Source organism: Syngnathoides biaculeatus, chromosome 15 (assembly GCF_019802595.1).
Source record: "Syngnathoides biaculeatus isolate LvHL_M chromosome 15, ASM1980259v1, whole genome shotgun sequence".
NCBI lineage: Eukaryota > Metazoa > Chordata > Actinopteri > Syngnathiformes > Syngnathidae > Syngnathoides > Syngnathoides biaculeatus.
In genome coordinates, this window is record NC_084654.1 from 17,630,888 (window position 1) to 17,657,962 (window position 27,075).

General features: G+C 44.6%; 2 protein-coding genes and 1 pseudogene across 3 annotated transcripts in view; all 3 read left to right on the plus strand.

Moving 5' to 3' along the window:
* The first annotated feature begins 363 nt into the window (after positions 1-363).
* The window catches only part of LOC133513012 (tryptophan--tRNA ligase, cytoplasmic-like), a 78,331-nt gene continuing 51,619 nt past the window's right edge, over positions 364-27,075 (plus strand). Inside the window, exon 1 of the mRNA XM_061843218.1 lies at positions 364-367. The gene's annotated coding sequence lies outside the window, so the exon portion shown is untranslated. The remainder of the gene's footprint in view (positions 368-27,075) is intronic.
* Positions 14,318-27,075, plus strand: part of LOC133513010 (brain-enriched guanylate kinase-associated protein) — a 34,227-nt gene continuing 21,469 nt past the window's right edge. The window contains exons 1-3 of one of the 2 annotated variants that reach the window (XM_061843214.1): positions 14,318-14,690; positions 16,248-16,409; positions 18,306-18,372. In XM_061843214.1, the coding sequence (XP_061699198.1) occupies positions 14,620-14,690; positions 16,248-16,409; positions 18,306-18,372 (300 nt within the window). In that variant the 5' untranslated portion in view covers positions 14,318-14,619. The remainder of the gene's footprint in view (positions 14,691-16,247; positions 16,410-18,305; positions 18,373-27,075) is intronic. The other variant, XM_061843213.1, reaches the window with a different exon arrangement.
* On the plus strand, positions 20,670-20,792 carry LOC133513882 (5S ribosomal RNA; annotated as a pseudogene).

The following is a 27,075-nucleotide window of genomic DNA, read 5'->3' on the forward strand; positions in this document are numbered from 1 at the left end:
CTTGTGCCCCCATAGGGGTGCATTTACACACACACACACACACACACACACACACACACACACACACTTAAATGTATCTTCACCTCGCACAAACATGTACACACACTAAAATGTCTCTTCACCTCGCAGAAACACACGCACACGCACACACACACACACACAACACACACACACACGCATAAACCCTCAAATGCATCCTGACTTCGCACGTTTATTGTCACCCTAAATAAGTGTGTGCACACGCTAAAATGTATCTTCACCTCGCACAAAAATGCACACGCACATGAACACGCACACACACAAAATGTATCTTCACCACGCACACACTAAAATGTATCTTCACCTCGCACAAAAAACGCAAATACACACGCACACACACACTAAAATGTATCTTCACCTCGCAGGCACGCACACACTCTCGCACACACACACACACACACACTAAAATTCATCCTCACACTATAGTTTGTCACTCTAAATAAGTGCACACTCACTAAAATGTATCTTCATCTCGCACAAACACACACACGCACACACCAAAATGTATCTTCACCTCGCACAATCACGCACACATGCACACACACCCTCAAATGCATCCCAACCTCGCACGCGCCCACTAAAATGCAACCTCACACGATAGTTTGTCACTCTAAATAAGTGTGCACAAACACTAAAATGTATCTTCATCTCGCACAAACACGCACACACACACTAAAATGTATCTTCACCTTGCACAAACGCACACACTAAAATTGATCCTCACCTCGCACAAACAAACCCAAACACGAACTCGCACACACTAAAACGCATCCTCACACTAGTTTATTGTCACCCTAAATAATCCCATAAATGTTAAAGGTAAGTGCGAGATTTGACGTGCATAAAAACCAAGAGCTCCTCCAGACGTTCTTATGATGATGATCATAAAATTCGAGACGGTTTGACGGTGGATGCGTTAGTAAAAAGCTAAACATCTTTTTTTTTTTTTTTTTATGGGGGGTTGAGGGTAGGGTGGGCGTCCTTGGCTGCGTGCGTCGGCTTTGACACTGTGATAAATGACGGTTCGGCACAAAAAAAAAGTCATTCTGCAGGTCCGTTCATAAAACGAATGAAACTATGCTGAGAATCCGGCCAAAGGTGTACAAACATGACTTCTTTATATGAATTATGATATGGTCTTTTCACATTACTATTTAACATCAAAGGTTTTCCTTCTTTTTGCTACTGCTGCTGGAAAGCGATTTAAAATCAAATGTGAATTACGTCATCTACAACTAGCGCATTTGCTTTGGAGATGTGGTTATTATTATTATCATGTAAACTTAATGACATATTTAGCTACACTAGAGGAGCAACATTTGAATTAGCCCTCAATTAGCCTTGATGCAGTCCATTTCTACAACCCTGCAAACTATAATAATAACAATCGTAAGCGTCGTTAAATTAGCCCACCCATCTATTTTCTAGACTTGGAACGCTGAAAATTCGGTTTCGCATTGAGGATTTTATTCATGGCAGCAGGGTTGATCAGCTGCTAAAGCGTTGGCCTCACAGTTCTGAGGTCCCGGGTTCGATCCCGGCCCCGCCTGTGTGGAGTTTGCATGTACTCCCCATGCTTGCGTGGGTTTTCTCCGGGCACTCCGGTTTCCTCCCACATTCCGAAAACATGCAGCGTTAATTGGACCCTCTAAATTGCCCCTAGGTGTGATTGTGAGTGCGGCTGTTTGTCTCGATGTGCCCTGCGATTGGCTGGTGACTAGTTCAGGGTGTACCCCGCCTCCTACCCGATGACAGCTGGGATAGGCTCCGGCACTCCCCGCGACTCTCGTGAGGATAAGCGGGAAAGAAAATGGATGGATGGATTTTATTCATCAAGAGAGAAAAAAAATCCAGAACCATCCAACTCTACCTGAAAAAGCGGCCCCCCTCCCCCCTTCCCTTAAACTGATAAGCTTTTGCAATCCACCCTACTTTGCAGCCATGCTGAATAACGGAGCGGCTTTACGCATCAATGATGTTTTGAAGACATCTGTTAAGTCCAAACATTGATTTGGCCACTTCAAAACCTTAATTTTGATCTTTTTTTTTTTTCATCCATTCAGATGTGGACTTAGAAGTAGGTTTCAGGATATGTTCCTGTTGCTTAGGTCAAGAATACTTGAGAGCAAGAACTACTGGTTAGATGTCCACCTGCCGGCTTTCATGGCCAAATTTATTGTCACAGCAAGCTGTCTGAGGCCCTGAAGTAGAAAAGCAGCCCCAGATAATCACATTACCACCACCATGTACTGGATTTTTAACAGAGGTTTTTTTTTTTTTTTTTTGAGTGGGTCCAGAAACGTATCCCCCCTCCGATAAACGGCTACTCAGTGTACTAGTATTATCTATTATTAAAAGCTATTCTACACGAGTCTGCCTCCCACCCTCTGGCGCTTCTTCTCCAATTCTGCAACGCGCAGCATTTCCCCCCCCCTCCCCCTTCCATTCTTCACGCCGCTCATCTGTCATGTCGTGCTCCGCCGGCGCGGTCGTCTTCACCGGTGACACCGTAAGGTGACGGATAACCGATGCGTCGCTTCGACGCGACGCGAGGGCTCGTTAAACGCCGCACGAGAGGAACTCCTGCACATAAATCTGGCTGACAAATAATACATCTAATCAGTCGCCTCGGCCTTTTCCTCTTCTTCTTCTTCTCTTCCCGGCAGGATTGTGATGGAGAGACGCAACGTGACATGAGGTTAGACACTTTCACTCCTCCTCTCGCAGGAGTGTCACCAAGCACCCCTCCTCCCTGCCTCCTCCTCCTCTCCATCATCAGCCCTCCCCCCTTCTTCTCAGCGCACGCCTCCTCCCTCCAACCGGTTCCCCGTTCAGTCCCCGCTTTGACTTTTCCTGCACGTGCCCAGCGCATCTTCAGTCGCAGCCGGAGGGAACGCGTGCGGCTCCGCATGGAGGGGATGCACATGCGGACAAAATGAGGCGGAAGGCGTGTAGACGGTAAGGCTAGGGGAGGGGGTTCTGGGGGGAGGGGGGCTATCAAGTGCATCCCTGGCTCTTTATTTTTATTTTTTTTTCATCAGTGGCGGGAATGCTGGTTGCAGCAGTTGGGGCCATGTGTTGCATGCATGGCGCTGTAAGAATCATTATGAATTTTGTCATCTCTGCTCTCGTGAACTCAATCTGCAGGGGGGGGGGGGGGGGTCTTTCGGCTCCCTTATGGCTTCACTACGTGTCACTGCAAAAGACAAAAGGGTAATTACAAGACCCCCCAACCCCCCCCAAAAAAGTTGCTATCATTGAACTCCAGCAAGGCAATCAAGATGATGTTATTGTCATGCTTGAGCGGAGGATAAGGCATTTAAATATTGGTGGTGGTGGTGGTGGGGGGGGGGGGGATTATTAAGTATTCCTCAGCATGTCGCCTGCATGTGTGTCATAGCATCATCGTGACACGGGGAAGTTAATTGCTTTGACCTCAGCTCCAGCTGCTGAGACGAACAAACATTGCGGGGGTTGCAAGAGTTCAACAGAGAAAAAAAAACAATGAATAAACTTCATACTTTGCAACTTTTATGTTCAATATAATATGATGAGTTTAGATTCAGAAGCAATTTATCCATAAGAAACAATGGAAATGAATGTGAAATTACTTTTCCAGCCTGTAATTGTCACTCTCATAAAACCTTGACAAATGTAATGTATGACTTTTGAAGGAACATTTTTGCTTTCTCAACGGTCTTCAAAAGAAGTTTATCGTTGTTATTACACAACATACACGTGATATAAAACCACTTCAAGGTAAAATTGGCAGTCCGCTTCTTACCTGCCAAGTGTAAAAGAAGTTCATCCCTGTTATTCCTAAATGCAATCAAATTAAAAGTCAAATGATTATCTCACCTGAAGTGCACCTTAGAATATTTTAACTTCTACAAGTGAAAAAAAAGAACAATTACTAAACAAAAAAAAAAACAAAATACTTGTCTTAGCTTTGATGTATAAAAAAAAAAACAACAAATTCATAGTCAGTTTAGTGTAAGAATTTATTGTGGACATGATAAATACAATCAGCCGCCTCTGCCTCCATCTTGTGCCCCAAATTTGGACAAACGTGAAAACACAGCGCCCGAGGAAAAACAACCAGAGAAAAAAGGAAAAATTGAAAAAAAAAATTAAAATCGCCACCATTTAGTCGTATAGCAAGACTCCCTTATGAGTTGTAGTTTTGGTGGTTATAACTTGTCGAGTCATGACGACGGTTTTGATACACATGAAAACAAAGATTGCAAGCTGCCATTTTAACTTTACATGACGATGCGTTCTGTGGCAATGAAGCTTTGTATTCCCCTTACATCACGGAACTTCTAGTGAACTCTTTTTTTTTTTTTTAAATGTACTGTATCTATTGTCAGGGGTGGATGAATAGGAGTGTAAAACGTTAGAGCACCATATCGAGGCTAATTGTCCACAATCGACGGTTCCGTGGTTGTGAGTGAAAGCTTTGAGGCAATGCCGGACTAATCCGTTTGGCTGAACGCTGGATCGTATCGAAGGCTGCCCAAACCGACGTCTGGCAGCAGCGGCAAAAACAACATGCTGCGAGGCCCCCACCCCAATGGCGCTCCTCAAATGATTCTCGTCATGGGCAATAAACCAAAGCTCATCACCACCGGCTATTTTGCCGCTCACTTGTAGGCCGAAACCAGATCGGCGGCAGCGGAACCGAGCAGTTTGTTTGAGTTGTTTTTTGTATGGCAATACTTTTGTGAGTTTTCAGAAGGTTTTGAAGCTCAGGTTTTCCAGTTTCACTGTCAGCTCATCTTTCATTAGTAATTACACTGTAACGACACACCCAAGTTAAGATTCCATTTTCCAACTACAATAACTATCAGATGATGAAATCACTTATGTGTCATCCTGTATTCTTAACTGTATAGTCTTCCACTGAGTGACTCTCTAACGTGGACTTTGTACAAAAGTCTCAATTTGCTCTGAGAGTACTTGTGTTTGACCCAGTTTTATATACTCTTCATCCATGTTTGTGTAAAACCGCCTCCTTTCATCTGATTGGCTACTTTGTGTAAAACAGCAACTCGTTTGAAATGTTGGCGCCGGCTCGGTAGCCGAGACCTTCATTAGTGACGAAGATCAGCTCGAGAAATTCAGAGGCATCGATTTCAGGTCTCTTGGCAGAAAAACGTCCGGAACTCGGGAATGGAAAATGAAAATATTACATCCCAAATATTGGGAAAAAAAAAAGTTTTTAAATTAAAATCTGAGTCAAGGGAAGTGAGCGAATACTTTTTGCAATATTGCATAATACGGACCATAATTACTGCTGTTATGTGAATGAAGTGTTGATCCACTGAAGTCATGTTTAGAACTGTTTTCCATCTGAATGGACTCCCAGTTGGTACCGAGCAGTTTTTTTTTTATTTGGGCCGGTGCGTTGCATTCATGTCCATCTGTTTGTGCTGTCTGACAAGCAGGAGCGGCTTGTAAAGATTTCTAGAGACGTTAGCGTCTCCCACGAGCCACCCCAGCGATTGTCCAGCTGCCGCACGCTTGTCACTTGTGATCAATCGTGATCACGTAGCGTGGTTTCTTGACATACGAGTGTGGCGATTTATTATCAGGGATTTTTTTTTCTGAATTATGATCATCACTTGGTTGATTTTATTTTCATTTTCGGGAGCTTCAGCTCAGCATCAATAAAACGGGGGAATTTAGCTACTTTGCATGTGGACAAAAGAGAGTCGCAATCGCCAAAAGCAGTTTTAGCTGGACAAATAATTGGGAAATTGGGGGGGGGGACTCCCTAATTTTGGCTGCCCGAAGCCACTCCCTCAAGCAAAACATTGCCTGTATGTAATCAATTTTATATGATGTTTGGGACTCCGGAACAAAATGAAATCGATCTCGGCGGGTCGAGGAAAATCAAAGTTGAGCCGGCGTCACGGAAGTGACCGCCCCGCTGTCTTTTACATCGGATCCGTTCACCCATTGTAGCCCCGCGAAAGTGTCGAAGCGGCCCCCACTCGGTTTCGCCAGCTCGTCGCACACCTCGGGAGGAAATTGCGCATCAATCACAGCCATTCCGCAATAGCGGATCGCTCGCCGCACCCCAGAGGGCCCGTCGGGTTCTGTTCCAAATTGCGTGGACAAAATCTGCCCGAATTCCCACCCCCCCCCCCCCACTCCCTCCCTCCGGTGGCGTCCTGCAGTGTAACACATGGCGGGCTTCCAGATCTTCCGTATGCGCTGTGTTGATTAAAAAAAACAAAAAATGAGTGAGAAAGAGAGAGAAAGAGACAGGCAGCCATGTAACGCTTGAAGTTAATAAAGTAGTTACAACATAAGTTGCGTTGTGGCTGCTGGTGGGGCTCGGCAAACACAAACAAAATGGCCCCCGGCTGGCAGAATTGCACCACGACACGTCGCGTGATGTAGCGTGAGCCTCAAAGCGGATTTCGTTGAAGACCGCCGTTGCAAAATGTTTGTTTACGTGTGAGACTCTTGGCTTAATTACACAGCAGAAAAAACATTTTTCCCCTGTTCTTACTTACAGTATATTTTAAAATAGTGTACTATACTGTACTGCAGTACGAAAAAGATGGCACAATGTGCCGACCTCTAACGGGACGAGCCGAAAGAAAAAGAAGAAGTACTATAGTATGGAGCCCCTAAAGGGACATTGGAAGAAAAAAACCTAACTTGTGTCTTATTAAAAATAAATAAATAAATAATTTAAAATAACAAGCTAGTTATTTTAGTTTTAGTTTTTTTAAATGAGAAACAAGTTGAGGTTTTTTTCAATGTCCCTTTAGGGTCTCCATAGTAGTATAGTAATACATAAAAAAAAAAAAAACTAACTTGTTTCTCATTGTAATGAGTAAGTTTCTCATTGTAATGAGTAAATGAGTAACTTACTCATTACAATGAGAAACTTACTCATTACAATGAGAAACAAATTAGTTAGTTAGTTAGATTAAAAAAACTAACTTATATATATATATATATATCTCATTATAATGAGTAAGTTAATGAGTAAGTTACTCATTTAGTTATTACAGTGATCATTGTAATGAGTAAGTTACTCATTTAGTCATTACAATGAGAAACTTACTCATTACAATGAGAAACAAGTTAGTTTTTTTTTTCCCAACGTTCCTTTAAGGACTCTGTACTCTGGTATTTTTCTTGAGGGGGGGCTAGAAAAGATTTCTGGCATTTCCATGCATTTCAACGGGGAAAATTGATCTTATCTTTGATGCGTGTGATTCTTCTTCTTCAGATATATCAGCTGTCTACTGACGAACCGCAAACCCTTTCTTTAAATAAAAAAAAAAATAATGAACGCGAGGGTTTCCTTACAGTTGCTCCTCAAATCCATCCAGCCATTTTCTTAGCCGCTTGTCCTCACGAGGGTCGTGGAAGCCTATCTCAGCTGTTAACGGGCCCCCTCATTTTCCCACCGCGCTATTGAAAAAATGCCGCCGCTCTTTCTCGACATGGCCACCATCTTTGTTTTTCCATCTTTGAGCCCTTAAACGTAAGGAAGGCCTCAAGGATTGGAGCCTCTTGATGACCTTTGAATTTATCCTCAGGAACTTTTCGTGTCGGTACACTTCAATGCAATGACCCACCTCAAATTATTTAGCTGTCGGGGGGCCCGTAAACATGGACGCAACATCCACGTGAAATAAAGTATAACATGTCGGGGGCTCTGTCGGGATTTGGAGATAATAATGAGCGTCATGCATGTTTCAAGAGCAACATTTGGAAGGCTGCGCTTGCTTTGATATGCAGATTCCAATGAAAGATGGCAGCCGTCGGCTCGACGCTGCCAACGGTGTTGATTCATATTCAGCGTTTCGCAAATCCGCCCAGCCTCCTTATTGTGGCCGCTTGTTTTGCAGTAAACTCACGGGTGGGGGTGGGGGTGGACACGTTTGTGTTACCGCCGCGTTGCGTCAGAGCAAACGTACAAGTTTGGACTGCGAAGTAGAGGCGGCGGAGGGAAAGGTCAGTTCTGCCGTGCAAACGGCTCGTTTGCTTGCGAGATGGTGGCGGGTTCGGTGGCAGGAAATGTCATCTTTAGAGTAAAAATCCGCAATCAACGACACCTCACGACGTCACGCCGAGACCATCATGTCACCGGTTCGGAAATTCTGCTCGTTAGAAACCCGCGAACCTATTTTTCGAGTTTAGTCACCTGACGTTCTGCTTTTCAAATTTGATAGTAAACATACAAAAGTATGTCTAAATATTACAGAATCTTCCAGAGGCGCTTATAGTAGGGTTTGCATGACTGTAGTATTATATTGCCTGCTGGTGGCCATGCTGGGCACACCACAAGGAGCAGCACAATGAATTGGATTGCAACATTAAATCCATCCATCCATTTCCTTGGTCACTTATCCTCACGAGGGTTGCGGGGGTGCTGGAGCCTATCCCATCTGTCAACAGGCAGGAGGCGGGGTACACCCTGAACTAGTCGCCAGTCAATTGCAGGGCACAGAGACAAACACCCGCACTCACAATCACACCTAGGGGCAATTTAGAGAGTCCAATTAATGTTGCATGTTTTTGAGATGTGGGAGGAAACCGGACTGCCGAAGAAAACCCACGCAGGCAGGGGGGGACATGCAAACTCTACACAGGCGGGGTCGGGATCGAACCCGGTTCCTCAGAACTGTGAGGCCAATGCTTTACCAGCTGATCCACCGTGCCGCCAAACATTCAATCGTGATGCTTTAATTCCTTATGTTGTTATGTTATTACTCTGTTATAAAGTACAATATTGTAAATTTTAGTCGATAAACATGCGTTTCGGAGTGGGTTGTACATTTCTGGTGAAAGCAAGCACCAAATGCCGCCAAATAAAAAGATTTACCGCTTGCAGCGGACGCGAGCTGTTGACACGACGGCCGAAATTCCGTCGCGGCGGCCCGTTAAAGTCAAAATGGTCACAACGGAGCAGAACATCTCGCTCACCTCCCGCGGCTCGTTACGAGTAAATCAACCAGCGGGCCGGTGCCAAGGCTCGGCGCTGTGAATCAAAGATGGATGCCGGTGGCCTTTGCCGGGTTCAAAATAGCATTTTTTATTTCTTTTTTCCCCCCCCATTGCTGATTTCAGTTATTCCCGAGGGAGGCAAAGGTGGGAAGCCATCAAAGTAAAACAAAATCTTTCAAACACGAGAAGGGAAATGAAAGCGAGGTGAAAGTTTCTGGCTGGAATTACAAAGTGCACGTTTGGCACAAACACAACACGCTTTACTTCACTTCAAAAAGAATATTATCTTATAAATTAACCGAGTTGCAAAGACAACAGTTTTTTTTTCTGTTAGTCAGTTGACAAGAAAACTTACTTTGACTGCCCACACACACACACACACAAGGAAGAAACTATTTTGTGGGCAGTTTTGTTCATTAAGCTGACTGATCAAAACAGGTATTGTAAATAACATAAAGAGACGATGGGGGGGGGGGTGCATTTGTGTGCTTTTCTACATATAGGTCCACTGTCATGAAATGCATGATTTTTAAGTATGTTATAAATGGAAAAACAGCAGCCGGTATGGACGCATCTGTTTTTTTCATCACAAAACATGATTTTTTGACATATATGGCTTTTTGTCACTCCCGCCATAGAAATCCTCTCGAAGGATTTGTTTTCGAGAAGATGCAGGAAGTGCCGAACAGGGCAGTAGCGCACACAAGCAGACTCGTTTGTTTTTATTAGTTTTACCTGCGGGAAGATAGCTCTTTGTTCCTACGTGTTAACCAAAATGCCGGCTCGTTGCATGGCCGGATATTGCTCGAACCCTCGGGAGGATGGCTTTACCCTTCATAAGTTTCCAAGAGACCCGGTTTGTCGTGAAAAATGCATTGCACGAGAGATCTGTGGGTTCCAAATGACAGGGAGGTGTGTATATAGCTACTAAATAAAACCAATAGTTGGGTAATCCTTTCAAAATGTAACAAAAGATCCACGTCCATACGTCAGAGGTGCTAAATGTGTCGATGTGCCCGTCGGCGCTGTGTCCGCTGATCACGGCTTCAGCCGGGGTGGCTCATTTACGCCGGGTGGCGGTAGATCGGACGGGAAGGTGGTTTTGCCACATGCGGTTTGGCCGTGATCCGAATATCATCTAAATATGGCTCGAAACAATAGGGTAAAATTGCCCTGGTCACTTTACTTGGTCGTGAGATGTTCTCTTCTTTGAAAAGAGCTTCAGTGTCCCACAGTTGGTGAGCGACGAGCGAGGCACAACTTCGGCCGGGCTGGCTCATACATACTGTCTGGGAGTCTGGTGCTAGTTAGGAGTGATCCGCATATCATCTAAATACGTTTCGAAACGATAGGGTAATATTGCCCCGGTCTATTTTAGAATGTTTATAGGGATGACACTTGGGCTTCAAGTAACGAGGTGTGTGTACTTTTGCTACCTGTAAGCTTTTGTTACCGTTTAGTCGCTCCGGAAGTTATCACAGGCTCGGAAGCAGATTACAGTCCGGCGTGCAGGGAAAAACGAGCAGCTCGCGCAAAGTACGCCGATTGTCTCACGCGGAAGTGTGTTAGCACTCGCTGTGCGTAGCCGTCGCCTTAATGTGCGTAATAATCCAGGACAGAAGTGTCAGGCTCATTTGCATACTGTGCCGCAGCATCCCATCAGGACTTTCGAGAGGTTTTAAGACTTGTTCCTCTGCGTGTTTACCTCACCCAACAGCACCTGAGCTAGCAAGCTGTGGTTTATCCTCCCGGGAAATCACACACACCTCAGGGAGTCGTGTGTGTGTGTGTGTGTGCGTGTGTAACCGCACTGGAGTTGCAATCCAGCAACTATTTGCGTCGTCTTGCCGGCTCTGCCTCTGGGTCCGCACAGATAAGAAAAGCCACATAGGCGAGCGTCGTCGCGGCGCTTCCAGAAACCGCCATTGTTTCCCCCAGCCGGTGTCGGAGGAAGATTAAAAATAATAATTTGCGACGGCGCTAAGGAAAGGCGACAGGCCAGAAAAAAAGAAAAACGTGCGGCGGGGTTTGTTGTCGAAGCGCAACGCCGCCGCTCTGCGGGAGGAGATAAAAGTTGCGCTGCGGGCGTCGCCGGTTTTGTATTTCGGCCTTTCTGCTTACTTGGCTGCTCGAGACTCGCCGGAACGTCTCGCGGGGGCCGATTTTTACCAGAAATGTTTGCAAAAGCAACTCATTTCTCACTCCTCACTCCTCATCTCAAGGAAAAAAAGTTTTGGTTAAAGTCATATTAATACAGATGTAATGTTACAAAGACAGTTTTGTATTTAATAAGGACTGGAATTGAACTAGTCCTAATTTGAATCTTTTTTTTTTTACAATATATTTCATTATTTTTATCTTTTTGCCGTCTTGTGCTCACCCATCTCTAGTATAAACATTATAATTTGTGGCCAAACAACTATGTAGAAGTGAAGATTAGGACCTTCATTGTTATTCTGATGGGGAAAAAAATGGGTCTTTCTACCATCTAGCAATATATACTTGTCATGTGACGTCATGAGTCACATGACTTTTGTTTAGGACGCCATACTGGATGGCAAAACTACAATACAATGATTTTTAGTGATCTTTTTGTGAATATTGTCTTGCTTATAAGCATGTTAGGGCCTTTTCATCATGGTATTTCATTGTGTGGCTTATGGTTGTAAGAACGGACGGAAAAAGGGATTTGACATTTCGGGCATTGTTTACCTTTAGCTGGGCATTCAGCTAATTTACGGCGGTATCCTCCACGCTTGTTATATATCTTTACGGAGGCCTCCTAGCAGGTTTGCGGTGGATAACGTGAACCTCGTGGCTGTCGCTAGCCAGAGCCTTTTAGCTGCACTTTTGCTAACTCGTGGGAGCGGGCTATGCCGATTGCTTTTTCGAGCGTGATCTCTCTGTCCTATGTTATGTTAATCCTCTGGCTGTGTAACGTTTCGCACACACTTGGTGCTAAAACTATGCGGTCTCATCTCATCGCTGTTTGTGCAGTTACAGTCTTTAACCAACAGCTCGAGTTCTGTCCCAAGGTGCTCAAATGACTCACCGTTACCTTGGGCCTTCTCATGAAATTTATATCTAGCAAATCTGGGGTTTGTTTTCGGAGTGAGGTAATCAGAGAATTTTTCGTAATATGTTTTTTGCAACTTATCTTCGTCTCCGGTCAGAGTCCACGTATTGCAGACACCTCGTCCTTTACCTCCGATCCACACCAGGAGGAAACTTCACTTTTCCTCCTCAGCTCTGTTTGTAAGCGGTCCCGTGAACACGAGTCCGGCGTGTTGCTTGAATCTCTGCCACGCATCTGGTAAATTGGATGAGTCCCGGTTCATCCTCAGGCTTGGAACACGGAACGTACGAGGCGTACGTTACATATACATCGTGGTCAATTCGTTGTCACCTTCGTTCATTTTTGTTTTTCGTCAGTCCGTAGTTATACTACCGTCACTCTGACACCATGTTATGATCTTGCTGTCGCGTTATTAAATAACATAGACGTGAGTCCAACTGTACTTTTTAACGTGGGTGGTATTTATTTCGCTTTTCCCCCTGCCAACCTCTCTAGCTCACTTCCTTATCGTCCTGTCTAGTTGCGCCCCGCTGACGTCGACACAATCACAATTACGCCACGCTTGCTATGTACGATAAGTACGATAGCTTGCCTCTGGTTACAGCGTTGGTTTGTCAAAGGACTTTCAAGATAAAAGATCAAACGATAACCGTAGCCAAAACATTACTGTTTATACTTATCGTTTCCAAGCCGTGATATGTAGACACGATCTTGCTGTCTAAATTGGCGTTGTTAACAAAAAAAAAAAACATGTGGTCAGCGTGACGTCAATGAAAAGTATCAATAGGCAAATACAAACCATTTTGGCTGCCCTCCGATTACAGTCCTCTCCCCCCACCCCCACAACTGACTGAAACTGGAGTTCTACTCCAATACAGAGTGTACTCAAATACTTTGGAGGAGGTACATGTAAACAATCTCCCCGTCGTTGATATTTCATACGCACACGGCTCATCAATTGCGGCCGCACAAAACAAAGGGAACAAAGTTGACTTTTTCTTTTTTTCTGTCAGCTCACGCCGGGTTCACGCGAGGCAGCGTAACAGACGCCCGCGCACACGCCGATGGTGGCGCCGACGTATTGAGGAATAACCTCGCCCGGCGCTCAATACATCCGCCGTCTGCAGGCCGCTTTCCATGAAACGCCGCCGTGCACGAGAAAAACGTATATTCTGTCTTCTCATTCATTCAATTCAGGTTAGCTTTGGTCAGCTGCTGTTCAACATCCTGTCAACAAGTTTTGATATACAACCACTTTTTATTTATTTATTTATTTTTTTTTTAAATCGCTGCTGCCTGTAAATGTTGTTGGCAGTGCATGAACCTCGTTGAACGTGTTCAAAGTTAAATGTCACCATACAGGAAAATGTGGTACTAATTAAGACTTAGTCCACATTAAATTATAACTTTATTCCTATTCCGACTTTTTTCTCCCGATATGACAACATAAGCCTATTAAAATGTTGACTTTTCCCCTCAAGATTCTGACTTTATTGATGTAAAATGTTGACTTTTTACAGATACCATTGTAACTATTTTGTCCGATATTATCCAGCCATTCCATTTTTGTAGCCGCTTATGCTCACAAGCGTCAGGGGTGTGCTGGAGCCTATCCCACCTTTCGTTTTCATGAAATGATTACTTTTGCCACAAGATGATTTTTAAAATGTCGCTCAACAAGACTATTACCATTATTCAGACTTTTTTCTGGAAATTTTTTCAACTTCAAGCAATTTTTTTCACAATATATATTTTTTTACAACTTAATTGTAATAAAAATATTGCTTTTCTTATGTGGTGCAACAACTTCTTCATTTATAGTGAAATATGGAATAAATAAAAAATAGAAAATGAAAAAAACAAAATTTTCCTGATAATACAGCTTCATTGTCATGAAAGCAAACTTTCTATCTCACCATTTTTTTCTTCACACAGCAATCAACATTATTCTTAATTTTTTTCTATTATTTATAACTATTCTGGTAAAATGGCGATTTTTTTTATCTTTAATTTTTTCAGACTTTTCCCTCTTTTTTTTTTAATTCTCTTTTACAATACTAATACATGTTGTTCCTGCAGACCCAGATGAAGTGAAAGTATTTTTAGCTATAAAGATCTGACATTATTCCCGGTATTGTTAGAAGCTTTGGGGGTGGCCTGCCCATGTTTTGGATTACAAGCGCGAATCTCTTCAATGGGACTTGATTCAACGGGACGAGCCGCATCCTCTCCTGAATCGCACCCGCTGCTGCGCTCTGCCGCTTTTCCGAAAGCACACAAACAAAGACCAATCTTCTTTGCTCAACAGAACAAAATGTTCCTTCCGCCCAAAATGTGTGCCGCTTCAAAAGCTGTCTTTGTTTGTTCTCCCCTCTCTGCTCTCTCGCCAGGGTCGTCGCAGATAGCCAACTGCTGTGTGCCTCCCCAGGCAAAACTTAGGAGATTTGCTTTATGGTTAGTGTTCAATCTCGGCGCCGGCGGCGGCAGCAACTTACATCACGCACGTGAGCTGAGGCAGACACAAAGCTATGAAAAAGATATACATTGGCAAAACAGCCCTCAAAAGCCAGAGAAATGGTTGCAAACATCAAAAACGAAGGTAAGACGAGATCATCGACATCGCGCTCGTTAGCCGGTGCGGGGATCCTTTCCATTCATCGGGACTGAGGACAAAAAGGAACTCGCCACCATTAAAAAGCCATTTCAAGCTAATGTGGCATCTTTTCATAGCCATTAGGCATCCTCGTCTCACGTCGCGCATTAGCCATCAAACTACGGAAACATCAAAGGCCACTGGCGCTGACTCGATTAAAGCGAATTCAGCAGGTGGTGGACAAATCAGTTGTTGTGCTCGTTGTTATTGCTATTTCACAAGCGTTAAAGGTTTTTCTTCCCCGTTTCACCTTATTTACATAAAATTCAGGGTCTTTGAGGGACGAGTTCATTTCATTTCAATGTCTGTGCGTTGCCTTTGATGGGAACATTGACCTCACCAACATGGCCGCCACATCGGGATGCCAATTAGTCGGGCTGCTGCTCTGCGCCCGGGTAGCTCGTAATCCGCAATCACTCCGCCAGCCAACCGTTCTCCATCCTCGCTACGTCATCCCGTCCTCGCAGCGAATACACAACTAACACCGGGTCCTGCTAAATGCTGTGCAAAAATGCTTCAGTGACAGCCGGGCACAAACAAGCTGCATTTGTCTTGTCCTCCGAGACTCGCTCGCCGATCCCCGGGAGTTCGATTAAAGCCAGGTTAAGAATAACTGAGTCTAAAGAAAGATCCGGGTTCATCCAATTCTAATGGCACCGCAGGATCTGAGGGAGTTTAGGCTCGCCTGTAGTCCACAGTTCCCTGAAGAACATTTCCAGGGGAACTTCAGGCTCAGCAGGGACCAGTTTCTTTCTCACCACGTCACCGTACGTCATCCGTCATGTGCCGCCGAGCTCGGGACGCGACGATGGCCAAAATCTTTTGCTGCAAAATGAAATTGCACCGACGCCATTTTTGGTGTTGGAAGCTCCAAGATGTCGTCACAGCGCCGACATCCACGCTTTTGCGGTCTTTGGCGCTAATGGGTCGATCAAGGTTGAGTCGTGGCAAAGTTCTGCACTTCCTCTTGTTGTATGGAAGTGCACTGTATCAAGTGCTCATCGTGTAGTCCCCTGGACTGATTAATTCAGCAATAGAATCCAAATTTTACAAATATTTGCACCGCGGCAAACCACAAGCACAATAATAAACACTTTTAAAGTTAAAAGTTTCGGACTGTCGATAAAAACCAGCATTTTATCCTCGTAAAGGCAGAGTGTCTGATACGGGACTCGTATCGGATCTCATTAGGTTGTGCAGACGTACGCAGTGTCGTGATCTCGATGGCTTGCATCTGGTCGGCCAGACTATTTCCGACTGTAGAATATCAACTCGCCGTTCCACCTCTGGGATTTTGTTTCCAAGCCCCGCTGACTCCCCGCGAACGGTTCCCGATTAGTATTCCGTGTCCATCCGTCTCCTGCATGCTACCTCTCGCTCTCGCCTCACTTCCAGACTGAATTTCACTCCGTCCACAAACAAACACCTTCATGTCCACTTCGCCTGTGCTCCCCTCTTAAATGAACAACTTCCTCACCCCCCGCTAACGGTTTGCCTCCCCAGCTCTTTCCAGGACCACAAGGAGGACCTCCGCAAGCGCCTGTCCTACACCATGCACAAGCTAGAGATGGTGGAGGGCGAGTTCGACTCCACCCGCCAGTACCTGGAGACGGAACTGCGTCGGGCCCAGGAGGAGCTGGAGAAGTTTACGGAGAAGCTGCGCAGGTGCGTGCGAGTACCATACTCTTGCAGGCGGTGGCGTTTCTAGAACCCTTGGGGACCGCAGGTATTTGCTTTCTTTTCTTTATGAAAAACAAAAAATTGGGGTCTTTGGGGGAAGGCAGGAAGATACTCATGGCATTTCCATTCATTTCAATAGATGATTTGAGTTAGGAGCATGTTCATAGAATTAAATGAACTTGTACGTCAAGGTACCACCACACGTAGAATAAATGTGAGATGAAAATGAAGTCAGAAACATTTTTTTTTAATTATATGACAAATTGTTGAAAGTTATTTTGCAGACCCCCAAGCTACGGCTCACAAACCCTGGCTTGAGAATGACGGCTACGCACTTAATAAAGCTTTTAGGCTTGTGGGAGATCGACGTCGCCGAACAAATTGTGCTACATTTTCTTAGAAGGCTCATCTGTGGCGGGGTGAAAAAGACAACGGATTTAGATTTTCGCGCAAATGTTAGGATCAATGCACGTGCTTGCCAATTTGCAAGACCGGTCGGCGCCAAACTGGGTGTTCTGGCACAGTAAGGGTGACAATTTGATGGGGAAAAGACAGAAAAGAAACTTACAGCTGCTGAGACCATGTCTAAATTTTGTAGCACGGAAGTTGGTCTAACAAGATTTTGATAAATTTCATCGGAGGACATGCGGGCAGATACTCAGGTCGTTTAAATTGTCAGCGGTTCTCAGTGTACGAAATAAAGGTATCCGCTCACATTATCTGTTGTATCAGCAGCCAAGAACAGTGACACGGATCGCTGCCATTAGGTGGCGCCCTCGTCTGCATAGAGATGTCATTGCTTCGCATTTAAAGGGAACGGGAAGAGCCGCGTTGATTGGCCGCAAATAAACTCGGCACAGCGCGCCGACTCTCGGAACTGGCGAGTTGCACACGTGTACGAAATTGCCAAAACTAGCCTCACGTCATGGATCTAGGGCCCATTGCATTTGACTGCATAGGTGCGTGCTGCCAGGACTTGTTCGATTTGATTTAATCGAAGTATAAAGTCTAAGTAGAGGAAGTGGGGATAAGAGCTTCTTCCCCCCGCTGGCTGTAAGTTAAATTTAGCCACATGATGTTATCGTTGGAGTGGGGGGGGTGTATGAGGGGATTGATATTATACAGTTTAATCTTCCATCATCAAGGAACACTAAGAGCCCAACAGTCACTCCTCTTAACGCTCATCGCAAATGAGAACTCAGTGCCGTAATGGCCACTCCATCAATTGAGAAACGACGCCTCGTCCCCACCCGTCCGCCCCCTCCGTTCATTTACTCGCCTCCTTTACCCTCTCGGGTCATTCTTCCATCGTCTGTGTCTGTATGGCTGATTCATGGATTCATAAACAACACCGAGGTGCAGTACCTAAGGGAGGGGGGGGTGGTCGAGGGGCTGGTGGGGTGGTCGAGAAAAACACCAGGTCAAGATCACAAGCGTGGCGCTCTTCTTTTTGTGCCAACGCGTGCTATTAAATAACCGTGGCGTCCAGACACATAAACATAAAAAGAGACAAACATGGGATTTTTTTTCTTTCATTTTAAGAGAGCAATAAAAGAAAACAGAGCTCAGGCGGTCTGCACGAGCTTACTGATGTCTGATCATTAAATATTTACACATAATTCCTCCTCCATTCCTACTCGGGCGAAGCATCAATTTACAATGTTTCATTTGGAGCAGATTTACATTCATATCTGAGTCAATAATGCAGCATCTGCCACAAATCTCAGCCACTGAAGTTTTTGCCCGTGCAACAATAAACGCAGGAGCAGATTACAAGTTTATTTGTGCATAAACAGCCCATCGCGTCGCTATTAGCTCTTCGTGCCGTTCCGCTGTGCTTTGCATTCTAACGCGCCGCGATTGTTTTGCTCGTTTGTTCAGAATCCAGAACAGCTATGCGGCTCTGCAGAGGATCAATCAGGATTTGGAGGACAAGATGCATCGGACGGTAAGAAGCTGGCATTTTTTTCCCACCTTTTAATTCCTTCAATCAGTACCTTCGGAAAGAAGAAGAAAAACTAACATTTTTCTTTAGGCTTTATTATACTCAAGTAATGGGAAATCCAGTGCTTGCATAAACAGTGATTTTTGGATTGGTTTATTTGATTATTTAGCATTTATTATTAATAATGATTATAATATACTATATAATACATATAAATAAAATAAAATATTATAATATATAACATTGGAATAATTAATAATAATTTTTATCATTACCATTGGATTATTTGTGAAAATATCCCATTTTAAGACTACGTTATTGGCTTCTGTGTGTTTTGGTGCAATAATAAGCATTTTACGCACAAATCACGAAATACACGTTTGCATCATTCCAAAACAAGATTGAAAACTTCGCATACACATTCAGGATACCGACGCCTTTACTATTTATCAGTTTATGACTAACTAAACCAAACAAGAACTTCACAAATGCTTACCAGTCGATATTTCCAACACGATGGGTCTGACTGCTGTGTCGGCTTCTTCGTGGTCAGCACCTTCGTCTGAATTTGAACGTGTGTGCTGTCTAACTGGCTCCAATTGATAACCTTTAACACCTTCATAAAGCTTCGTGGGACCCTTCAGATTAATGTTCATCACTCGAATTATCGTAAAACTCATCGGCGTTCTGACCGTGTATTACTACCGGGTCCACGTTGTTGTCACAACGTCCTACGTCACGCCCCTGATCGGCCTTCTCCGCCACATTTCTGTCCTTTTCCCGCGGATACAGCAACGTGGAATCATTTATTGCAGATAATCGAAAAATAAAAATGCTTCCTTCATAACGGATTTAAGCATAAAAACTGTATAATATCAGCAAAAAGGTGCATTGGGGTCCTGACATATACAATTTAATAGCACCTCCTTTAGCAATGATGAAAATTCAGCTCTTGAAGACAGTGAGTAATAACATGAAATCAAGCAGATTTGAGGGGACCCACAAAAAGCTGACCCCCCCCCACACACACACACACACACACCCCAAAACCCACGGATGAAAACAAACAGATGTATCACATTTTTTGTTTGCAATCTTCATTTTAGTTGCACACGGCACTGAAAAATAAGCTCTTCTAGTTCATGGCTTGACCAAATCTCATGCGTTTCCATCCATCCATCCATCCACTTTCGTTTGCCGCTTATCCTTACAAGGGTCACGGGGAATGCCGGAGTCTATCCCAGCTGTCAACGGGCAGAAGGCAGGGTACACTCTGAAGTGGTTGCCAGCCAATCGCAGGGCACATGGAGACAGACAACAGTCGCACTCACAATCACACCTACAGACAATTTAGAGTGTCCAATTAATGTTGCATGTTTCTGGGTTGTGGGAGGAAAGCGGAGTGCCCGAAGAAAACCCACGCAGGCACGGGGGAGAACATGCAAACTCCACACAGGTGGGTCCTCAGAACTGTGAGGCCAACGCTTTTCCACACACCCTCACGCGTTTAATGTATATTTTCCATACAGTTCATGTTTTTAATTCTGCAGACTACATGAGGACAAATACAGCGAGGACCAAAAGAGGTTGCTTGCATTTTATATTCAACGCGAAGTGCAGAATCCTCACCGCTTCTATGAGAACCGAAGTTCTCATAGACTCTCGTGAAAGATCCATGAAGGTCACGCTGATTTGTGGACTAAATTCTGTGTCGTCCCACACAGACTAAAGACAATTAAGCCGTTTATGACACAATGTTTGACCTCCAGCAGTGCATATTTTCCCCCTGCTGCATTTACGAGAACGACCACTCGGCATTTGTGGGTTGTGCGCGCTGCATTGTTTTCCCCAGTTGTTAAACACAGCCAGCCCGTATAAAGCTTGTTAAATCCAACAGAATTAATGAAGCACTGGCGGGTTAAAAAGCACAGCGGGTTACCCCCCCCCAAAAAAAAAAAAAAAAAAAAAAAAGAGACAAGAAAGCCACGTCTTCTCAGATGCTAAAAACCGGCACCATCCCACGTCTTGCGGAGGGAGACGTTCAGGGGCAAAACGTTACGCATAAATTGAGCACTATCCGCACCAAACCAAGAGAGGCGAAGATGCACTGAAAATTATGGATTTAATGAGATAATCGTGTTCAGTTTTACGTCTCAGCGTGATGCAGTGCAGTTGCATAGAATACAGCCACAATAGTAAACATTCTGCATGGTTTCCTCATTCCAAAATGGCGCCAGACACGGCATTGAACAAAACAAGAACAGAGGAAATTAAGGGGAGGCATATTTGCATACAGAGGGGCTTACGGCCATCGATGCTACCCTGAAAACGCCCGATCTCGTCAAATCTCGGAAGCTAAGCGGGTTTGGCTCTGGTTAGTACTTGGAAGGGAGACCGCCTGGGAATACCAGCTCCTGTAAGCTTCTCTCCCCAGCTAAAATGCAGAGGTGTTGCGTCAGGAAGGGCATCTAGCGTAAAACTGTGCCAAACAAATGTCCGTTCATCTGAGATGACACGCTGCGGCAACCCCTAACAGGACAAGCCGAAAGGAAAAAGATACTTGAATACAGAGGAGACGGGATAGTACGCTACAGCAAAATGGAAACTGTGGGGAATAATAGTCCCGCTTCCACAACGAAGGCACATACACTAATGGCTGCGTATGGGTTTGATTCTGACTTACTGAACTACAATTAGCATGTAGTGAATTTTCCTAGTTGTAGATTTTGGTGGGAAGAATACCGTAATTCCCGGCCTACAGAGAGCACCTGGTTATAAGCCTCACCCAATACGTTTGTAAAGGAAATACCATTTGGTACATGTATACGCCGCAGCTGTGTAAAAGCCGCAAGTGCCCACATTGAAACCTCCATTGAAACACGAGATATTCACAAAGAAAGACGGTACACAGAGAGTTTAACACTAGCGCCGCGCTATCCCGGTTAAAAAAAAAAAAAAAAACATACTGGTAAAAATCACTCAGACACGCCAGTAACATGCTAGCACAGCGCTACCAGAGCTGGACCGGTAAAAGTAATTTGGTACATACATCCGCCGCAAGTGCCCACATTGAAAACCACGTTGAAACATGAGATATTTACAAAAAAAGACGGTACACAGAGATTTTAACGCTAGCACCGCGCTAACAGAGACGATTAAAAAAACATACTGGTAAAAATCACTGAGACACAGCAGTAACACGCTAGCACAGCGCTAACAGTGCCAGACTAGAAACAGTCACTTCCTCTGCACATACATTCCACCGGTCTCACACTTACTTTTTCCGCTTGAGTGCCCCGTTGCCCCCGCTGAAAGCGTGTGAAAAAAAAAGTCGGGGCTTATAGGCTGGAAATGAAGGTTTGGTTTTGTGCTTTGACCAAAGCCATGTCTAATATAAAAATGTTACTTTGTGGCCATCTTGTGGCATTTTGTTGCTAAGGACACATGTTGAAGAGGGAGGAGGAGCTTCAACTTTTCATATTTTCATTATTGTGGCCGTCCAAATTGCCTGCAGAAAGTGGCGATTCGCTGTACCGTTGAAAAAAATAAAAAAGTCTCCAACAGAGTGTCAATCAAAGACAGACAATAAAACCTCCTGGGTGGAGAGATATTATCTTTTTTTTGTTACTTCATTCCTAAAATGAAATAACTGATTCCACTGGAATGTGATTGAGGTTGATGCACGAGCTCAGAAAGAAGTGATTACGTTTGGGTGCAAATCAGGATAAAGGTCAGATTGGAGAATTGCTTTTTTGGGTGGGTGGGAGTATAACCACATAGTAATCACAATGGCCCTGTCAGCCCGTTTATGAAATATTTAATCAAACTCAAAGGGAAGCACCGGAGGAAACCTGCTGACTAACGATTAGACTGAGCAACAAGTTAAGCCTCGGGTGGAGTTGACTTCCGACCGGGCCGTATTGACGTTTGTTTTATAAATGCTTATTTTAAGGCCAAAATGTGACCCCTGTGGCTAAATGACTTGTTGAACCTGACATTGCATTCAGAGTACACAAAGAGACCATCATATAATCTGCTGTGCAATAAAAAGATTCAAATTCTAAATTCTCAATCCGTCCATCCGTCCATTTTCAGTTTCACCCTGGACTGAGTCACCAGCCAATCACAGGGCACATTCGTCCAATGTGGGAGGAAGCCCCCCCCCACCTCCACAAGCAAAGCACACTTCACACATGAGGACAGCAGCCAAGAATCGAAACCAGAACCTCAGAACGGAGCTGCCTGTAATGTTGATCTGTGCTTTGATAGCAACTAAACGACTCAGCCCCCCAACTTACCTGAGAATCAGCAAAAATTTTCCAACTCCTCTCAATGAAATGACATGACTCCTGTCAGAAATATATTATGGCAAACCGCTGCTCCTTTCGCCTCCATCGCAGTCATCCAATCACATCAGGGGGAGAGTTTTAGCCCCCACCACCTCAAAAAAAAAATGCTTAAGAAGCTATCAGAGCAAATGATGAGATGGTGCCACTACAAGCCAGGCCCATCCACGACTTGAGCGTCTCGATTAAAGTGAATCGTAATCACATCACGAGTTTGATCCACGTGGGCTTTGTAGGAAATGATTAGTCGGGGGAGGTGGGGGTGGGGGTGCGGGAATTTTGACCTCAAGACAAGCTAAACGGGCTAAAAGGGGGGGGGGGTCAGCTGATTTGTCTTCGCCTTCATGTCTAAATTCGATATACTGCGGTTTGCAGTGTTAAAGGCTTGTTCACTGAAGCAACGTGGATCAATTGGATTTGCCGGGTTGTCATAGCAACACATCCTCGGATAGTACAGTACTTCATTTGAGCCAGTAAAATATGTCTGAACTGGGGGGGACATGCTTTGAATATTTTCGGGAACTGGACAAATGTTAAGGAACCACATTTGATAAAATGGTCACTGCTAGCCAGATCAGAAAAGATGTTACAATTTATAATATTGTATAAATTTTGAAAAAGTCATCTATCTATTTATAGGGACCATCATGAAATCTGTATTACCAACCACTTGAAAAGATTTGTAACAAAGAAAGCACTTTTCTCTATTAGACAAGGCTATGGCCTAACTAAATGGAGCTCATCCCGTTACCTTCAACATAGGTCCTTGACACCTAGATGCCATGATATAGAGCCAAAGCAATATTTCTTCATATTAGACATACTTTTGGCTTGAGCATATAGAGCTCGCGCACCTACGCCACTGAAGTCACGTGACTGGCCATATTGCCGGTCTAGCAAAGCATTCTTCAATGCTAAGTCGGTTGGAGATGGGACAAAAATATGTCTTATAGCACGACGCCCAGAGTTATGTCTGATATCGTTAAACATTTAAAGGTGATAATAAATGAAGGTACGTGGAAAAATGAGACACTTGGTATAGAGGACCCATATTTAATGCCGAAGTCGATGTTTTCGCCGATAAGAATGTGGACTGTTAACCCGCTTCCGCTTGTCTTGGACAACTGGATCGACATACGGATCTGGTGAATAAATCGTCGAGATTTACACAGAAGAGTTTGAAAGCGTAGAAAAGTCTGGACGCATACAAATACTTTGTTGCTGGATCTGTTCTCAAGCAAGAATAAATCCCACATAGCGATACAAATACCAATATTTAAATAAATGACCCCTGGTTTTACACAAACTTGCATTCATTAACTACGATTGGATATGATCGTACACAGAAGCGCGTTGCAGCCACACGTTGAACTTCAGTAAACTTTTCCGTGACAGACTTTTTTTTTTTTAATAATGCATTGTTCTCAAAAGAGTGCAATGCGTATTTAAGAAAAGAAAATAAACCACTGCGATAGGCCCCCGCGTACACGGAAGCATGTTGCGGCCACATGTTAACCTACGTGAAGCTCTCCCTGACAGATGGTTTAGTTTTTGTTTTTTGGAAAACCTATTGGACTCATTTGAGAACAATGCATATTTAAAAAAAAAACCTTTTGTCACGGAGAGGCTTACCGAAGTTTAACATGTGGCCGCAACACGCTTCTGTGTATGTTCGACACAACTCCCTGTCGTATTTTTTTTTTAACGCATTGTTCTCAAAAGAGCCAACTTGGCCTGGTAAATACTTCTTGGGAATTTGAGGTTGAGAGGAATAATGGCTACCTGAAACGAAGTGATTGCTACACAGGTGTCTGTGCATTTTGGTTGGGCCCCATCCATCATGTTTAATTGCCGAAATCCATCATATTTTCTCATCTTTTCAGCTGGTATTCCATAGAATGATCTCTTTGAATATCTGTCTTGTCGGTTGTAACAACCAACAGCACAACAAGTCTCGGGCATTGTGAATATTTTGCTCCGGTTCAATGTCGCCCACACCGTCGAGCAGCTCTTTTTGACGGGCAATACGGCGCCGTGAAAATGGTGACGTCACGTGCATGCGCAAATGGACTGAGCCCAGACCCCGCAGCGGTTTGTGCCTTTCTGAGGCAATCAGTCTCGTCAAGTCAGGAATAATAGCCCGCTTCCATCCGTCTGCACCGGCACACACACGATTCCATTCCAGTCAGGTGAATGCTGTCATCTTTTCAAAGCACCCGTCAGGAACAGAATTTATTTTATTTTTTTTCCCCGTTCGGAAGAAGCGGCCTTTGCGGCATCGCCATTTGGTTTGATGTCGCGCCGCGCGAAAGCGTCGCAAGAGTCATGGACGAGATTCTTCGCGGGAGCGGTCGCCCACAATAGGCGAGATGAAATCAGAAACATAATTAAGAGAGGACTGAGAGAAGCGGGCAAGGTCGGCCAAGGAGTTGCAACACTCCTTGCCGGGAGCTAACGAAAAGGACTTGTGATGACGCTGCGAGGATCCAGATAGAGATAAAGATGAATTATGATGGTAAATTACCCATAAAGTGTTTGCTGTGCAGATCCTGAACTGCCAAAACTAAACTCGTTTATCACAGTTCATCTCAAAACTCTAAGTATGCCCCCTGCAAGCGACATCGTAAACAAGGGGCGGAAAATCCTGTCAATCGCCGGTCGATAACGTTCCGGACTCGCCCGAGTAAGGTGGAAATTTGAATTAATTTAGAGAGCTTCCTTCAAATAACGCAATGTAAATTATGAATACAACACACAGACGCACGGATTTATTCCACACCCCCAACCTCCCACAAACACGCAGAAGGGTCAGTTGTGAAAGGAGCCGTCCGTGGTGCTGCAAATCATTGCCTCCCCCACCCCCACCAACCACCACCCCCGTCATCCCGCTAAGAGTCTTTGCCGACCCGTCTAACTGGAACTCGGCCACTGGCATGAAATCAAAGTTTCGCTCCTGCTAATAAGATTATTGTGCACCTCATTGGGGGGTTGCCCGACATTGTCCCACAATGGATCCAAATAGTGTGCATCTGCTACCAAAAAAATGCCAAAACCAAAACGGGGGGTTGGACGGTTGAGTTTTCGTGCATATTCCGTGTTGAAGACAGCGTAAAATTTACGTCGTAAATCATGTGGAGTTCAATCATTTATCTAAAATGACCAAAAAAACGTCATCATACTCACCAGAGATGCTGATTCTCAGGTGTATTAACGTGTTCTAATGGCCAAAACACCTTTTTGCAACATCGACTTGGCTGTTACACATTTTGCTCTGAGCGACCAATCAGAAGGCAGAAAAGGACTCACAACATGGAGACCCTGTGAGGACAAATTTAAAATTTGTTCCATTGCGAGTAGAGGTTAAAGCCCCACTGTCACGTCTATAAACATTCTAAAAAATAGATATTGTCATGAAAAATGTCAATGTCAATGTCTACACGAAAAAATAAATATGAGCGGAGAGCGCGTCATCCATGCGCAAAGTTGCGGAAGTCTCATTCGACATCCAAGTGGTCGCCATATTGCCTGCAACGTCATCAGCAGATGTTACACCGGAACATTCGCCATTGAAAACACGTAGTGGCAACTTGCTCTGGGACACGAACATCTCACAATCGAGAGAAGTGACCGGTGGAATGTTACCTTATCGTTTCGAACCATATTTAGATGATATGCGGATCACTTCTAACCAACAACAGACTCCCAGACAGTATGTATGAGCCAGCCCGGTTGAAGCCGTCGGCCACGGATGAGGCGTCGACTAAGCCGTCCGCCGCGGACACAATCGAGTGAAGTGACCGGGGCAATATTACCCTATCGTTTCGAGCCATATTTAGATGATATGCGGATCACTTCTAACTAACAACAGACTCCCCGACAGTATGTATGAGCCACCCGGGCGCCGCCGCAATGAGCCACCCCGGCCGAAGCCGTGCTCGGCGGACGAGGCGCGCCGATGGGCACATCGACACAATTAGCACGCCTGATTTACGTATCCGGATCTTTTGTCACGTTCTGAGAGGATTACGCCCCCCCAAAACCATTATTTTGTTTTAGTAGCTGCCACTATGGGACACAGAAGCTCTTTTCAAAGAAGAGAACATCTCACAATCGAGTGAAGTGACCGGGGCAATATTTCCCTATTGTTTCGAGCCATATTTAGATGATATGCGGATCACGGCCAAACCAACTCCCCGTCTGATCCACCTTTGCGCTGCGTAGATGAACCACCCTGGCTGGGCGGACATGGCACATTTAGCACCTCTGGCTTTTGTTACGTTCTGAAAGGATTACGTCCTCCGCCCCAACTGTTGTTTTTTTAGTAGCCGTTTACACACCTGCCTGTCATTTGGAACCCACA